Consider the following 18,058-nt stretch of genomic DNA (forward strand, 5'->3'; position numbering starts at 1 on the left):
TTGTAATAATACATTATGACTATTTGTACTATATTTTTGATCAAATAAATGCAGCCTTGTGAACATAAGAGACTTTTTTCAAAAATATTTCAAAGATTTGATAATTTTGTGAACTCTGTTGTGTAATAAGTAATTATACTAATTTCAAATTAGAGTCTTGATTGTCATTGGTTAAACTGTAAAATAAAGTTTTCCAGCTGAGACTGAGATTTGGAGTGAGGGGAGGGCCATAGCATACCTCTGTGACACACTGAAAATCTGATGCAATGTAATCCTTGGCTGCTTTTTGTGGAATAGCCTCCTCTTTTGATCAATAATTTAATGTAATCCCCTGAAAATGTGGTTGTAATGTTCATAAATGGCTCCGGTAAACCACTTTTACTAAAATGGTCTTTTGAAAATGGCACTTTCTTTTTTTTCATTAAAATAGTTATTGTTTCTTTATTCGTCTGACACCAGGCATCCTTCACAAGGGCAGCGGTGAGAACATCTTTGTGTCCCAGCAGCCACCCATCATCTCAAGCATCATGGGTAATGGGCGTCGGCGAAGCATCTCTTGCCCGAGCTGTAATGGCCTGGCTGATGGAAATAAGCTGCTGGCACCTGTAGCCCTGGCAGCAGGCATTGATGGCAGCCTTTATGTCGGAGACTTGAATTTCGTACGCAGGGTTTATCCCAACCTCAATACCACACGCATACTGGAGCTCAGGTATTGAAAAAGGGCCAGAGGAGACTTTTGTTTTACTCATAATATATATATATTTTTTTATTCTTATATCAGTATACTCTTAAATTAAATATACAATATATTTTTACCATCTCAACGTATTAGCACCATAATTGTGATTCTTGTTCTTTTCCTCATTTACAGAAATAAGGATTTTCGACATAGGTGAGCCTCTAACTTTAAGTTTGTCTCTCACATTTGACTCGTCAGTTGGATTATTCACTCAATATAATGATAGAGCAACACATTATAGCTAATTACATAATTGCAAGACTGACTCCGTAATTACCTAATTTTTCGTAGTAACAACCCGACTCATAAGTACTTCCTGGCTGTGGACCCAATCTCCGGGGCTCTGTTCATCTCTGACACAAATTCACGGCGAATCTACAAGGTGCGATCACTCACAGGGGGAAGACTTTTGGCCGACAATGCCGATGTGGTGGCGGGCACAGGAGAGCAGTGCCTTCCTTTCGATGAGAGATGCGGGGACGGGGGAAAAGCTGTAGAAGCCACTCTCATGAGCCCCAAAGGTGAGGTGGTAACATTAAAACCACTGATTTAGCTTCTGGAATGCTTCAGTTTTAAAGCTTACTGGATGGGTTATCCCCCTCACATCAGTTGAAATCACGCTTACTTCTTCATACGTGTCTAAGGTGAAGAAATGTTTCTGCAGGCTGTCTTTACATCTGTTTCCTTTGTAGAATTGACACCTAACAAGGATAAAAAGAGCCTTATCCTCCAGCTGCTTCCACAATCACAGAGAACGTTCAACCTTAAGCTATTAATTAATTTCTGAATGTGCTATGGGGAGTGCGAGTCTCTGGCTTCGATTATTGGAGTCTCTTGGTATTCTCTCTCTCTCTCTGTCTGTCTTTCAAAGATAATGTTACTTAATGTGCTGGCTCTTTTAACTCTCAGATGTTACAGTTCAGAGCTGTGAGTGAGCATATTTCTGTATTATACAGAGTTAGTGTTTGGGTAGATCAAATAGAAAGAACAATCACAGTCAGTTTTCTTGAATCTTTCATTTTCTCCTAGATCAGTGGTTTTCAACTGGTTTGGGCATGGAACCCTAATTTTTCCATGGTCATTAAGCCATGACCCTATTTTTTAGGAATTTGACCTAATTCCTACAAAAAAATACAAAAAAATAAAACGTTTTTTATACTATATATTTCCAAACATTCCTTTTGCCATTAATTGTGTTAATCCAGTGAGATTTTTGTATGGACAAGGAGTCTGACAACAGCCGGTATGATCCACATTGAGATCTGACCATCATTCGAGTCTGTCTGGGATTACATGAAGAAACTGAAAAAACTGAGACAGACTAAATCCAGAAGAATTGTGGCAATGTCTCCAAGACGCTTGAAGAAACCTTCCTGCAAAGCTACCTGCAAAACTATGTTCAAGTGTACCTGGACAAAAGCTGTTTTAAAAGCAAAGTGTGGTCACACTAAATATTGATTTGATTAAATTAATAGATGTTAATTGATAAATAAAATCTATGACATTATTTTTGAAAGCATCCTTTACATTTTTATACAAGTGCCTAAAAATGTTCACAATACTGTAGCTTTGCAGGAAGGTTTTCTTTATAACTCTGTCAGTTGTCTCATTTGTGTTTAGTTTTTCTGCTTAAAGAGGAGTAACATCTGAGACAGAGATGATAAGTAAAATGAGAACTGGATTAATTCTCCTGAGCTATGAAAGCGCAACATCTGAACAATTAAATTTTCCTCTAGAGATTCTCATTAGCTTGTTATATATAAACTGAAATTCATTTTAAAGGGTTTATACTAGTTCATGAATTTTAATATTATGTACACCAATGATTATAAATAAAAATGTATTTAAAAAACGTATTAAATCTCCATTTATAAATGTGTATGAAATATCATTTCTACATACATGCAATGGGTGAAGTTCAACATAAACTGGAATTAAAGCACAACATATTCAACCAAAACAAATATATAGCAATGAAAAAAGGAAAGATAAAGGTGCAATGATAAGTTAGAGCAGGTTTTGAAAGTGAAATCCAGGTTTGGTGTAAAGAAAAAATAGCCAGTCTGACACCAAACTGTCAAGGATATCACATTTTCTGTATGTGACGTTGAATTTGAGGTTCTGGAGTGAGAGAGAGAAAGTAGAGAGGTGACAGACTACACAGGCCTCATTACCGATTCCCAGATGACTTCACAGTGAAAAGGCTCAGTCAAGTGCACTCAGTCTCTCCCCTCATGCTATTTGTCTCCCCATCTTTTTGTTCAAAGTCCCTCTGCACCATACATTTTATGAGCATCTTCTTGTCAGCACTTTGAGATATTCTCGCCTGCTCTGCCTTCTGTGTCTGATAAGGGGAATTGATGGGTTGACACAGGAGTGAGACTTGATGGACGTGTATTATTTGCAAGCTTATATAGGCCAGGGACTTGGGAGGGAAAGACAAATTGAGAAGAGCCTGAAGATAAACTTAGAACAGGTTGAAGCCAGATCAAAGATTCACTTGGTCTGATCATTAAGAACCACAGAAGACAAAAATAAACAAGTCTAACAGGCAAGGGGTTACTGAGTCTTTGTCACCCCTGAACTTCCTAGCTGACTCTTAACCTGTTGGTTTCTCTTTTCAGGTATTGCTGTAGATAAGAACGGGCTTATGTACTTTGTGGATGCCACCATGATTAGGAAAGTGGATCAAAACGGCATCATCTCTACTCTACTGGGTGCAAACGACCTCACTGCTGTGCGCCCACTGAGCTGCGACTCCAGCATGGATGTCAGTCAGGTCAGCATGTCGACAGCCCATGTTATAAATTATTTGCAGTCAGAGACAGGAACTTGGATGGTTCATTTGATCACAAAATCTACTTCTTTAAATCTTGAATCTTCAAAACAGACCCTCAAAGCTAAAAATGCAGATATACAAGTATTAATCATGTCTAGCAGGCTTGCAAAACCTTGATCAGAAGCCCAGAAAATGATACAAGAAAAGTCCTTGGTGAATCTGAAAGATTAATTTCAACTTTAATTCATTTTGTATCCAGGTGCGCTTGGAGTGGCCCACCGACTTGGCAGTAAACCCCATGGATAACTCTCTTTATGTGCTAGAGAACAATGTTATCCTACGCATCACTGAAAACCACCAAGTGAGTATCATCGCGGGGCGGCCTATGCACTGCCAGGTGCCTGGCATCGACTATTCCCTCAGCAAACTTGCCATCCACTCTGCCCTGGAGAGTGCCACGGCTATTGGCATCTCCCATTCGGGCGTGCTCTATATCGCAGAAACAGACGAGAAGAAGATCAACCGTGTGCGGCAAGTCAGCACCAACGGAGAGATGTCGCTGCTGGCTGGCGCTGTGTCGGAGTGCGACTGCAAGAATGATGTCAACTGTAACTGCTTTGCAGGAGACGACGGTTACGCTACAGATGCCAGCCTCAACTCCCCCATGTCTCTGGCTGTCTCACCGGATGGCACACTCTACATTGCAGATCTCAATAACATTCGGATCCGCGCTGTGCGCACTAACCGACCTGGACCTTCAGCGCTGGGGCTATATGAGGTCGCGTCCCCTCAGGAACAAGAGTTGTATGTGTTTAACGAAGAGGGTCTCCACCTACAGACCATCAGTCTTGTGACAGGCCTGCCCCTCTACAACTTCAGCTATGGCCCTGATGGAGAGCTGGCCACAGTGGTGGATAACTGCAATAATACAGTAAAAGTGCGTAGGGATGGGGCAGGGCAGGGTGGAGCGGGACTGCTCAGGCTCATCCTACAGCCTGATAATCAGGTGGTTACACTGGGACTGGATCCTGCAGGAAGCTTGCGCTCTATCTCTGCTCTCAACCAGGAGATCGTTCTGCTGGGATACAATGGAAACACTGGCCTGTTGGCCACCAAGGCAGACGAGACGGGCTGGACAACCTTTTATGAGTAAGTGTTTGTGGTATATGACACGTTGTGTGTACATTAAATTCTTCATCTAGACTCAGCAGAAGTTATATGTAGCATTTTCTCTGTTACATTCAGCTTGGAGAGTCAAAATGCCCAACATTATGCTCGGAAAAGCACTTAAAAAAATATCTACATTTATATTCAAATCCACAGCTTGAATGGAAAATAGAAAGGTTTGACAAAATGAGGGTGTAAGATGTAATTCAATTCACATTTATTTGTATAGTGCTTTTTACAATAGACATCGTTTCAAAGCAGCTTTACATAAAGTGCATGAGCCCACATTACAATTTAGAGTGATCTGTTATCAGAGGTAACTGTCAAAGTTATACAAAGTTAATGATAAACATTCACTCTTAAGCAAATAAAATGCTGAAAAACAATAAAAGTCAATAAAACAAGTCAAAACTAACATTACTTACGGATACAATCTGATAAAACATCTACAGATGTTTGCAGAGACAGGTGTTTAAAACACTGCAAATTATCTTCTTTGGTGATTAAGCATATACTTGCTTACAAATGCTTGAATTGCACTTTTGTGTCTTTTTGCAGTATACCATTCAAAAGTTTGGGGAAGTACTTTTTTGAAAGAAATTAATACTTTTATTTAGCAAGGATGCATTAAGTTGATCAACAGTGACAGAGTAGACATTTATAGTCACAAAAATGTATCACAGTTCCCACAAAATTATTTTTTTAAATTCATATCAAAATATTGAAAACTGTTTTCAACATTGATAATAGTTAGACACAAGTCATCAAACACAGTATGGTTAAAAGCTAGAAGACTATCCTGTAGGTCGGACTATCATTTATTTAACTTTGAAAGGAACGCTAGAAAAGTTATTTCCTGCCGAGTCCTGTTCCAACCTGGCAACACACCTGCCTTTAATTTCCAAAGGAACCTGAAGATCTTGATTAACTTTTTCAGGTGTGTTTGATTAGAATTGGAACACTCTGCTGGAAAGTAAATCTCCAGGAAGAGGACAGAGCAACCCAGCTCTTGATAATGCACAATTCCCCACACTCCACTGCACTGGCATAGACATCAGCCAGACTGTGACAGATCTGTGGCAGGATCCAGATCTACTCCCTAATGTAATGTTACACAGAGAGAGAGAGAGATACAGGGATAACACTGAACCCATATGGAGTCATTGTCTACACATTACTAGACCTTTCAGTCCTTGCCCTCTACTACTATTAACATCTACATTAAAAGTAAAAACATTTTCAAACACCTGTTTGTTTGTTTGTTTGTTAATTACTTTACATTAGTATTAAATAAATCAGAAGTGCATGATGTCTTTCTCTTTTTCTTAGATGGCTTGTTTTCAGTTGGGCTAACTGGCATCTAAACCTTTTTCTTAAACCAAAACTGCCTGACCTTCTAGATCCAGCAAACCTTATTAGACTTGTTTTAAGCACGGACATAACTTTTTTTTGTGTGGTTATTTTGGACATAATTATATTAAGTTCCCAGTGCTTTACTTTAATATGAACTTTAAAAATGGCTTTCCCTAACATTTAGTATATTTGCAGGTATGACAGTGAAGGGAGGCTAACCAATGTGACGTACCCCACGGGAATGGTTACAAGTCTGCATAGAGAGATCGAAAAATCCATCAACATTGACATTGAGAGCTCCAACAGAGATGATGACGTCACTGTTATCACTAATCTTTCGTCGGTAGAAGCCTCCTATACTGTTGTGCAAGGTATGTCGGCTCAGTAGCCGTTTTTGAATATATGGGTTTTCATAAATCATTTAGAAAATGATTATGTGCTCAGTTTAGTTGATTTAAAATGTCGTTTCACTCTTTAACTTAATTGTTTTATATATCAGTGCCTACAAACTTACACGGCAAGATATTGATACCCCGACATTCATGTGGGAGGCTAGAAGCGAAAGTACTGTGTGATTCAGTGCAGAAAACATCATTTGTTTTCTCTCCCAAGCCTAGCACTACAGTTGTGTTTTGCTGTGATGCATATCATTTGAGACAAATTCATTACCTTATCCCAAGTAAATATTCACCATCTTCATCTGCCCTCAACCACAAACCCCACTTTCCCAGAGCTTATTTCATCTGTTAAGATGAAAGAACAAAAGACAAAGGGAGAAAGCTAAAATGTTTTACTTCCTTCCCATGGCAGGCTAAACAAAAAAAGTAAAACTTCAAAACAACCTGACATAACACAGGATGGGGTAGGAACCTTTTGAAGGAAATACAGAGGATTTAGTCCAAGGAGAACGTCCCTCAGATGATGCTTTTGAATCTAACCTTGACACGCGCATGAGGCGAATAATAAATTGACTAAATGCCTTTAAAAGCTTCCTTATAAATTATGAGCGATATTATCTACAATTATGAATGCACCTTCTGCTCATAAATTAGTTTCATGGATTGTAATTTATTTATAGTGGGTGTTTTGAAGCATAATAAATGTTTGTGGCACTCTGAAACAAAGGGATTTGGGGATCCACATCATTTGTTATGAACAAAGCACTTCTCTTGTTATCTTTTATGATCCTAAGATAGACAACCAGACTGTTTTTGAGCTTATAAATGCCCCACAGCCCTTTCATGAGTTCAAAATAAATCAAGCCTTTTTTTTTTTTTTTTTTTGTCGTTTTGTCCTCTTGTCATGTTGATCATTTGTCATGAAACATTTTTTGCTCTTAATTTTATGGTAATTTTATGTCACTCTATTGCCCCCTGCAGATCAAGTACGGAACAGCTACCAACTGTGTAACAATGGCACACTAAGAGTAATGTACGCCAATGGGATGGGAATCAGCTACCACACTGAGCCCCATATCCTGGCAGGATCAGTGAGTCCCACCATCGGCCGCAGGAACATCACCCTTCCCACTGACAACGGCCTGAACTCCATCGAGTGGAGACTGCGCAAAGAGCTGGCCAAGGGCAAGGTCACTGTGTTTGGCAGGAAACTTCGGGTGGGCACTTTGCTCTAAGATTTTAATTACTGTAATTATGTACATTATTTTCGCATTTCTGTGCACATTGCAAGCAAAGTTGTGCAGATCCTGCTTGATCTAATAGATCAACTAATCAGTAACCAAATCATCTCACCAAATGGAGTGGTTTTCATGCCAAATATTTGTGCAATTTGCAGGCACATGGGCGCAATCTACTGTCAATAGACTTCGACAGGAACACACGGACAGAGAAGATCTATGACGACCACAGGAAGTTTACTCTGAGAATCACGTATGATGCCCAGGGCAGACCAGCAATATGGCAGCCCAGCAGCAGCCTTGCAGTGGTGAATGTGTCGTACTCCAGTACAGGCCAGCTTGTGGGTCTGCACCGAGGCAGTATGAGTGAGAGAACAGAGTTTGACCCGCTGGGACGAATACTCTCACGCTCTTTTGTAGATGGAAAGGTGTGGAGCTACAGTTACCTAGACAAGGTGAGATTATTGATTAAAGTGAGGTTTAACACTTTAGTGTAGGGTCCAATTCTCACTATTAACTAGATGCTTTTTAGCATGCATATTACTAGGATATTGGCTGTTTATTAGCACTTATAAAGCACATATTAATGCCTTATTCTGCATGACCATACATCTCTTAATCCTACCCAATACCTAAACTTAACAACTACCTTACTATTCATAAGCAGTTATTGAGGCAAAAGTTGTAGTTAATAGTTAGTTAATAGTGAGAATTGGACCCTAATCTAAAGTGTGACCGAATAATGTTTTCATAATTGAATGGCTTTTCTTTAGCCATTGAAATAAATACATTTTTAATTCTTCAACACTATTTTTTCCTTGCTTTCCAGTAAAATATTGGAATGTCTTGAAGCGTGTATTTGACACAATTTAGTGATATTCATGCATTTATGTAATTAAACTAACTAAACTTTGTTTTGTAAATTTTGTATCTTCTTGTTTTAAAAACACACCATATAATACAAAATTCATTCAGTAATTGTTTTTTAATTGAATTTTCCAACATTCTGAGCTCTATGATGCCTGATTTCATTTCGAATTATGACAGCTTGTTAAAGATGTTGTTGCTAATTAATATGAATGTGATAATGATGTTCTGAAAACATTTTTCTCTACAGTCCATGGTGCTGCTCCTGCAGAGCCAGAGACAATACATCTTTGAGTTTGACACGTCTAACCGCATCACGGCTGTCACCATGCCCAGTGTCGCCCGTCACACCATGTTCACTCACGTCTCCATCGGCTACATACGCAACACCTACAACCCACCAGAGAGCAATGCGTCCATCATCTACGACTTCAGTGAGGATGGACGTCCTCAGGCCACGTACTTCCTGGGTACTGGGCGTCGTGTCCTCTACAAATACGGCAAGCTGGCCAAGCTCTCAGAGATCTTGTATGACAGCACAGCCATCACCTTTGGCTACGACGAGACAGCTGGGGTGCTAAAAATGGTCAACTTGCAGAGCGGTGGCTTTTCTTGCACGATTCGCTATCGTAAAATGGGTCCCCTTATCGACAAACAGATCTATCGCTTTTCAGAGGAAGGTATGGTGAACGCACGCTTTGATTACACCTACCATGACAATAGTTTCCGAATCGCCAGCATGAAGCCGGTGATCAGCGAGACGCCACTTCCTGTGGATCTGTACCGCTATGACGAGATCTCCGGTAAAGTGGAGCACTTTGGAAAGTTCGGAGTCATCTATTACGACATCAATCAGATAATCACCACTGCTGTGATGACCCTCAGCAAGCATTTCGATGCTCACGGGCGAATCAAAGAGGTTCAGTATGAGATCTTTCGCTCTCTCATGTACTGGATGACAGTGCAGTACGACAACATGGGCAGAGTAATCAAACGAGAGCTAAAGATCGGCCCGTACGCCAACACCACGCAGTACCGCTACGAGTATGACGGTGACGGACAACTCAGCGGCGTCAAAGTGAACGATTGGTCCACTTGGCGCTACAGCTACGACTTAAACGGCAACCTGCATCTGCTCAACCCGGGTAACAGTGCCCGACTCATGCCGCTCCGCTATGACCTTCGAGACCGCATCACACGGCTCGGTGACGTGCAGTACCGTCTGGACGAGGACGGTTACCTCAGCCAAAGGGGTGGCGATGTGTTTGACTACAACTCTAAAGGCCAGCTGGTGCGCGCCTACAGCCGTGCAGCTGGAGGATGGAGCGTGCAGTACCGTTACGATGGGCTCGGACGCAGGGTGTCCACTAAGAACAGTCTGGGTCAGCACCTCCAGTTCTTTTATGCTGACCTGAACAACCCGACTCGGGTCACGCATGTGTTCAACCACTCCAGCTCGGAAATCAGTTCTTTGTACTATGACCTGCAGGGCCATCTGTTTGCCATGGAGGTGAGTAGTGGGGAGGAATACTACATCGCCTCTGACAACACCGGTACGCCACTGGCGGTCTTCAGCAGCAACGGGCAAATGATCAAACAGGTGCAGTACACTGCTTATGGGGAGGTGTATCACGACTCCAACCCTGAGTTCCAGCTCGTCATCGGCTTCCACGGAGGGCTTTATGACTCACTAACCAAGTTAGTGCATTTCACGCAGAGAGACTATGATGTTTTAGCGGCCAGGTGGACATCGCCTGATTACACCATGTGGCAGAAGATCGGCAAAGATCTGGCACCCTTCAACCTGTACATGTTCAAGAACAACAACCCGCTCAGTGACATGCTGGATGTGAAGAATTATGTCACAGGTGACTATGATTTTATGATTGGGTGCCTTTGCAGCTTTGCCAACTTGTTCGTTAGTCAGTTTTACATGTTAATTTAGTTCTTTAAGACTTTTTTTTAAATAATGTAATAAAATAAATACAGGTTTTTCTTCTCATGTTCAATGATATGGAAATAAAACAAACAATGTATTCAGAGACGTAATCATAATGCACATCATATACACTACCGTTTAAAAAAAAAAAGTATCTTATGCTTACAAAGGCTGCCTTTATTTGATCAAAAACAGTTTTATTACTTTATTACTATTAATTACATTTATTATAACTGTTTATATATGTATATATATATATAATATGGAATTTATTTCTGTGATGGCAAAGTTCAATTTTCAGCATCAATACTCCAGTCTTCAGTGTCACATGATTCTTCACAAATCATTTTAAGATGCTGATTTGGTGCTCAAGAAACATTTCTTATGATTATTTCTTATTAAATTTCGGTAACACTTTATTTTATACGGTGTCCTTGTTACATGTTACATTTAGTTACTGTAGTAATAACTATAAATTATGCTTTACATACAACTAACCCTAAACCAACCCCGGCAACACTTAAATTTACAGTGTTAATTTTAAATAGTGTTACCTAAATTTCTTATTAAATGTTAAAAACAGTTGTGCTGCTTAATATTTTTGAGCAAACAGTGATAGTTTTCTCAGTATTCTTTGAAGAATCGCATTTCTATTTATAATAGAAATATTTTGTAACATTATAAAAGTCTTTACTGTAACTTTGATCAGTTTAATGTGTGCTGAATAGAAGTATTCATTTTTTTTTTTATAAATATAAATGTAAAGGCATATAATACAATTAATTTGATTCAGAGTTTTACTTGATTGACAGCCCTATATCCAGTGAATTAATTACCCTTTTTATTGGAAAATCACAGTTTAAACGCTCCTTTTCTATGTATATTTCATTGCAGATGTGAAGAGTTGGTTGGTGATGTTTGGCTTTCAGCTCAGCAACATCATCCCAGGCTTTCCCAGACACACACTTTACTTTGTGGATCCGCCATATGAGCTCCTCGCCAGTCAAGAAAGTGAAAACGGGCAGGTGAGTCACTACGTTAATACCATAGTAAATCTTCAGAGGAATTATTTTTGTATTTCCAAGAGTAGCAGGTCAGTGCATATTGTACTATGCGATCTTGCTTCCATTTACCAAGGCCTTAAATTGTCTTCTTGCAGCTAATAACCGGAGTTCAGCAGGAAGCCGAGCGGCACAGCCAAGCTTTCATGGCTCTGGAGGGACGGCTTCTTGACAAAGAGCGCAAGACCACACACGAGAAACCTGGCCACTGGTTTGGCACGAGTACCCCCATCATTGGAAGAGGAGTGATGTTGGCGGTGAAGGAAGGCCGTGTGGTCACAGGGGTCTCGAGCATGGCCAGCGATGACAGCAGGAAGGTGGTTCTAGTGCTAAATAGCGCTGTCTACTTAGATGGGACGCACTACACGCAGGACGGCCTTGATTGTCATTTCTTTGTGAAGATAGGCTCAGCTGACAGTGACCTTCTAGCTTTGGGACTCACCAATGGACGTAAGGCACTAGAAAGCGGGATCAACGTGACGGTAAGCGGTCGATCGCGGCGTGGGGTCACCGTTGAGTTCCGGGTTCCATCTCTGTCTCTGAGTGTACGTTACGGTTTGGCGTCAGACGTGCTGGATGAGGAGAGAGCCCGGCTGTTGGAGTTGGCGCGGCAGCGGGCGCTATCGGGCGCCTGGTTACGAGAGCAGCAGCGGGCACGGGATAATAAAGAGGGAAGTCGCTTGTGGACTGAAGGAGAGAGACAGCAGCTCCTTTCAACAGGGAAAGTGCAGGGGTACGACGGGTACTACATTTTACCAGTGGAACAGTACCCTGAATTAGCAGACAGCAGTTTCAACATTCAGTTCCTGAGACAGAATGAGATGGGGAAGAGGTAACAGTCCAAATCGTTTTCTTTTCCTGTTTCTTTATATTTCGCTTTCTCTCTCCGCTTATACCTTTACAGTTTTCAGTTGTTTTTTCTCTCTCTTGCTTCGTCTTTCTCTTTTTCCCCCTCACTTTCTTTCCGTTATCTCCTGCACCCATGGAGAATAATTGAACTAATGGGGAAACTCACTGAACGCTGCAGGGACTTTTAAGAGAAAAACACTCAAAAAACTTTGTTAATACTGCCTCTGGCAAAAAAGAACAATTTGAAAGACCTCGTCTTTGTTTTTCAACAATGGACGTCAAAAAGCACTGATAAACTGAAAAACAAAACAGAGCTACTGTTGCTGAAATATGAAAAATCCCCTTTTTAAAAAAGAATAGATATTTTTACCCATATTTTTTGGGTTACTGAGAGGATGTTGGTGCCAGATGGTACCCTTGTGATGGTGCGATCTGGATCGGAGAGGTGCTGCGAGTCTCACGCACCCCTGGAGAGGTCAAACTGAGGAGTAACATCCGTCAAGACAAATGTCAGTCTCAGGCCTCATATTCTTCACAGCTAAACTGTCAATTGCCACTGCAGCATATTCCATCGTCTACAGACTGTTTCTTCAAGACAATTCCAGTGGAGTAAAAGTGATGAGAAAATCCAAGTCAGACATAGTTTGTTTTTATCACTGATAGAGAAGTACTTGCATTGTATCAGATAACAGTGAAGTTCTGAGTGTGCTTTAGATGCGATAGTTTTGTATGTCCCAGTCGCATTAGAGTAACGAGACCTTCACCAAGGCACTTCTGTATAGAGATATCCGAAAAAACACTCACAGTCTCCAGATTGAAAGGTTACTAGTGTCAGAAACTATTTATTTTTACTTAGTTTGTTTTCATTTGTATCATTCATAGTACTATATGACAATCATAAAAGGAGTCACCGCTTTTAGCTACAATGATGAACATTAATGGTTGAGTTTATTTTCCTTTGTATGACATGTAATAATTTTTCATTTTTGTATTAATTTTTCTTTTTTTGCTTCAAAGAAAATTCTAGTCATGCACAGAAATAATTTATGTAAAGTGTTTTAAAATGGTTTATACTTTAAATAAAGTTTAAAAACTGTGAAACTTGTTTTTCAAAATATATCTGTATGTACAGTGTATAGATTTACCTTTATGCAGCACAGTAGAATATTGTTCATAATATCAACTTTTATATTTCTATCAGAAGGTGGCTTGTTATGTGCAAATCAACAGCTGGTATTAAAACACTAGAATTTCGTGACACTCAGATATCACAGATGAATAATATCGAAGCCCCGTTTGATGTTCTGTTTTAGTTTTGTTTTTATGCAGAAAAGTTGCTGTACTAGAACCCAAACCATAGAAATGGATTTTTTTCCACTGTGAAGAGACTCATTATGGATGTCATGATGTACCAAATCAGTATTGAGGGATGATTCTTACTCAAGTGAGACTCTTCTGAGACCTTACCAATAAATAGTTTAATTCATGTGAGTCTGGCTAGTCTCATGTATTTGTGAATATGTCTTCACATCTGTCCTGCTGTTATAACATGTCATTTCTCCACAGCTCATGGGGTGGACAATTTCTTTCCCTTACAAAAAGTAACCATGCTTACCATAGTTTCTGCCAAAATAACAGTTTATACTGTGGCAATACTATGGCTTATTGGATATGTAATATGGTAATGCATTGTTGGCTCTATTGAACATGTCCTATTGTAATACCACGGTATTCTTTATACCTGTAATCTGTTATTATGTATACCGTCTGATACACCGTTTGAAGCAGATTAAATCTGACATAATTATGGTTTGCTTGCAACAGTAACAATAACCCGAAAATTAGTAAACGGTGCTTTGATGGAAACTGTTTACCATGGTAAAATTAAGTGCTGCATTTACACAATCAAACACTCCACGTGAGCTAGAGATTCTAAATAGGCCTACTAGTTCATAATCACCAACACACTTTCTATTAGTGCTAATAATCATAATCACTAGTTCATAATCACCAACACACTTTCTATTAGTAATAATAATCATAATCACTAGTTCATAATCACCAACACACTTAATGATTTATTATTACGACTGCTATTGTTGTGCCTTACAAAATTTTAATAATGTAAGTGAAATGTGTGAATTTGGAGGAATCGAAATTGAAAGAAAAAATGAATGAAAATGTTTTTACCTAAGCCCTTTACACACACAAATACAAACAAACAGTATATTTCTTGACATTGAAATCTGATTTGTGCAGTATTACTACGATTGAAATCATGACACAAAATTAGTGATAATAATATATGTATGTTTGCAGCCTGTAGGAATCTTGGGTTTTCGAAATCTAAGCAGTCTTTTATTTTGAAGCTACGGGTCTTTTATTATGAAGTTAGCTGAAGCTACAGGAGGAGGTGAGCTTTTAGCTTTAGGCAGTGCCTTTTACACGACCACGCAAATGCTTAGCGGCCAATAGAAGATGACTTTTAAAAACATTGAATGACAAGGAAGGAAGAAATTCACCTGGTGAATTGTCTTAATCTTTTCAACATGGCAAGCAGCGGTAAGTTTTTTTTTTTCATCTAAATGTAAGCAACATACTTTCAGAGAATTAAAGAAAGAGACGTGCGAAACTGCAGGCGTTTTCTTCTTTCACTCCTTTCTTCCTATAGTAAACAACATGATCACCGGTTTTCGTTCTCTGTTGTTATCAGGGTGACAGTGCCCAGGTGCGCACCTTGATAAACACTTCCATTATATCGACATTTTATTACTTACAGTAATATTAAGCTGGACGTTTAATATCTTTGCTAATATTCTGTGTTGGCTATTATTTCATAATGCTTGCCTGCTGTCCTATTTGTTATTTTCGTTATTTTGTTTTCTGCATCTTGTGACGTAATGATGACTTGCAGAAAGTAAAACGTGGTACACGTTCTGGATTCGTTACGATTTAATTTGCATTGTATATAAAAACAATATTCTGGAACATCCAGCCATCGAAACAATTTAAACCAGTAATCACAAGGTAACCAAGTTACAAAAGAAACAAAAGAATAAATAAAACGTTTTTTCTTTTCTTTTGTAACTTGGTTACCTTGTGATTACTGGTTTAAATTGTTTCGATGGCTGGATGTTCTTGTTTTTATACAATGCAAATTAAATCGTAACAAATCCAGAACGTGTACCTTTTGTATTTTTTGTACACTTTGTTTTATAAAAATACAAAATGTTGTATTTTTATAATACAAAATGTATTTAATAAATTAATTAATTTTCTAAAATAAAAGTGAAAAGGCTGTTATATGAGCTATATCATCATAATCAAATCACTTTCATTGTCACTTAACGTTTTGGTTAACCACACAGGACTGGTGCAATAGTAACAAAATCTTGGGTGCGGGTATGCATATTCAGTTCTAGAACAAATACTTTTTTTTTTTTTCTTGAAATAACCTATTTGTAAACATCAATTAAGGGATCAATCTCAACAAAAAAATGTTTTACGTGTAGGCCTCTAAGTATAAAATGCATGTACATTTTGTTTTCATTGTCTGATGTCTATTACTCAGGTCAAACAACAGTGTTTACTACACGACAGGTATGTAGACATAACTGCATTTTCTTTTACCTTATTTCCACATTCCTCTCTACTATAGATAAGGATATCTCCTACAGTGATCTCAAATCTCTCTTGGAGAAGGGCTCTGGGTTTGTGGTGGATGTGCGCACAAAAGATGAGGTAGACAGAGGGCGTATTCCAGGCTCCATCCACATTCCAGGTGAGAGGGATGCACAATCATAATTTATATAAAGTGCAATATTTTAATTTGGATGTAGGCTACTTAGTTATTTTTAAAGGTTAGGCTACTACATGAAGCACATTTTTACGGTATGAATTGTTTTTTTTTTTTTACACAATGTTGTACAATAAGTGGATTGGCCAAGTGTATTGAAACAGGAGCTTTTTTTTTCTTTTTTTTGGTCCAATTTATTTTAGTGGAAAATGTAGAAAGTGACATGTCCCTGGACGCAGCTGAATTCCAGTCTAAGTTTGGGGTAGGTAAGCCATCTCTGGACTGCTCTGAACTGGTTTTCCACTGTCAGATGGGAAGACGTGGAGCTGTTGCCACAGAGAAAGCCAGAAGCCTGGGGTTCAAGTGGTAAGAAACTTGCCATCGCAATTTTTGAATGCTTAAACATGCAACCATAGGGTTTTGCTGAAACTGTAACACTATTTCCTTCTCTCTCTTCAGTGCCCAGAATTATGCTGGGGGCTACAAGGAATGGTCAGAAAAAGGGGGAAAATGACTATCTTCAAATCGCTTATAAGATTCCATCTTAAAAACCAGAGATCAGGGACCTTTTTTACTCTTATACAAATTAATGATAAAATCTAAATATGTATACATGTGTTTTAATAAAGTCTGATAACTAAAAAAATAATTGTTGTCCTTGTCTTGGCTGTTTTAAAGTGCATGAAATAAAATGAAAAAGGTATTCGGTTCATACTGGTTCAGATTTAATAGCCGATGATTCAGTTACATTGTTTCCGATGCTTTTCCTCTTTTAATTGAGCATGCGCAGATTGCGCACCAGCCTTCACCCTGAAGCAGCAACAATTCTCACTCAGTGAAATTTTGATATGATATGCTGCTAATTAATGGACTCTTATAGTGATCTCTGTCAATCGTTCGGGTAATGTATTATGCGATTACTCCTTTTTCTCTAAATGGTTGGATCTAAAGATGTTTGAAACACACGCACACTGTGTGATAAGTCGATTGTTTGTGCGATCAACTTTTAACTAGTGTATGCCTGATTCAGATAAGTTCTAGCAGTTATTGGAGACCGTAACGTGAAAACTGCTGTAGTTATGATGACGACTCACATAAGCTCTCCATATCTAGTGTGCCCCTCTGGGTGGGGCCGTTGCTGCACGCGGCCTCCAGGCTGAAGAACACCGACCGGCTGAAACGAAGAAAAGTTTACCGTTTAATCCAGCGTCACTTAGTAAGCGTCACTTTGCATTGTAATCTCAGTTTTACTTTATTTTGGTTAATTTTAACGTTATGCTGACAGCTGAACAACAGGGTCGGCTGCAGGACATGTGACAAACCCACATATGTGTACCCAACTGAGCTCAAAGAGATGGTTCGATCTGCCTTTCCAAAGGATGTCTGTGACTATGACGACCCCTGTCACAAAAATGTGAGAGCCCGATTAAGTTGATGCTCGTTCTTATAGATTTGCACCCAAATAGCCTATGGATAACAACTGATTCACTTTTGTTGCAGGTTGTTGTCCTCACTATGGAAGACTTTAAAATGACGGAGTTCTCTTGTTCTGGGATGGATTTGCCAATTAAACTGCAGTTGCAGTAGCCTAAATCTAATGGTTCAGAATTGTGTTATGTCCATAAAATAATGTAAGTTGTGATAATTTGCTATGTTTAAAGTATGCTAACTTTATATAGGCCTATATAAAATAGTTCGGTTTCCTTAAATAAATAGGCTTTTGTAATATTTTTTCTAAACATTTGTTAAATGTTATTATAGGCTATAGCCTCATTTATTACCGCTATGTGAGTTTGCGTTTGACTGCAAAACCTATCCTGTAACAGACTGTAATGTACATGGTGCATAAAAATGTAAAGTGCATAAAATAGT

The 18,058-nt window shown here is 39.1% G+C and overlaps 2 protein-coding genes across 2 annotated transcripts; both read left to right on the forward strand.

Annotated features, from left to right (window-relative positions):
* Window positions 1-459: 459 nt before the first annotated feature.
* Window positions 460-13,876, forward strand: tenm2a (teneurin transmembrane protein 2a; the record flags this gene model as incomplete). The annotated part of the gene is made up of 11 exons (XM_056236271.1): window positions 460-709; window positions 872-892; window positions 1,031-1,260; window positions 3,364-3,518; window positions 3,778-4,667; window positions 6,234-6,409; window positions 7,418-7,653; window positions 7,833-8,129; window positions 8,792-10,409; window positions 11,375-11,505; window positions 11,640-13,876. Coding segments are annotated over 11 exons (4,742 nt in total), but the record flags the coding sequence as incomplete, so codon positions are not given.
* Window positions 13,877-14,836: 960 nt separating this feature from the next.
* Window positions 14,837-16,835, forward strand: tstd1 (thiosulfate sulfurtransferase like domain containing 1). The gene is made up of 4 exons (XM_056236255.1): window positions 14,837-14,952; window positions 16,049-16,171; window positions 16,390-16,552; window positions 16,646-16,835. The coding sequence occupies exons 1-4, from the start codon at window positions 14,889-14,891 to the stop codon at window positions 16,698-16,700; spliced, it is 405 nt and encodes a 134-aa protein (XP_056092230.1). The 5' UTR covers window positions 14,837-14,888; the 3' UTR covers window positions 16,701-16,835.
* The last annotated feature ends 1,223 nt before the right edge of the window (window positions 16,836-18,058 follow it).

The sequence above is a fragment of the Rhinichthys klamathensis genome, unplaced genomic scaffold (genome assembly GCF_029890125.1).
Source record: "Rhinichthys klamathensis goyatoka isolate OS25496 unplaced genomic scaffold, OSU_Roscu_1.1 h1tg000442l_1, whole genome shotgun sequence".
Lineage (NCBI taxonomy): Eukaryota > Metazoa > Chordata > Actinopteri > Cypriniformes > Leuciscidae > Rhinichthys > Rhinichthys klamathensis.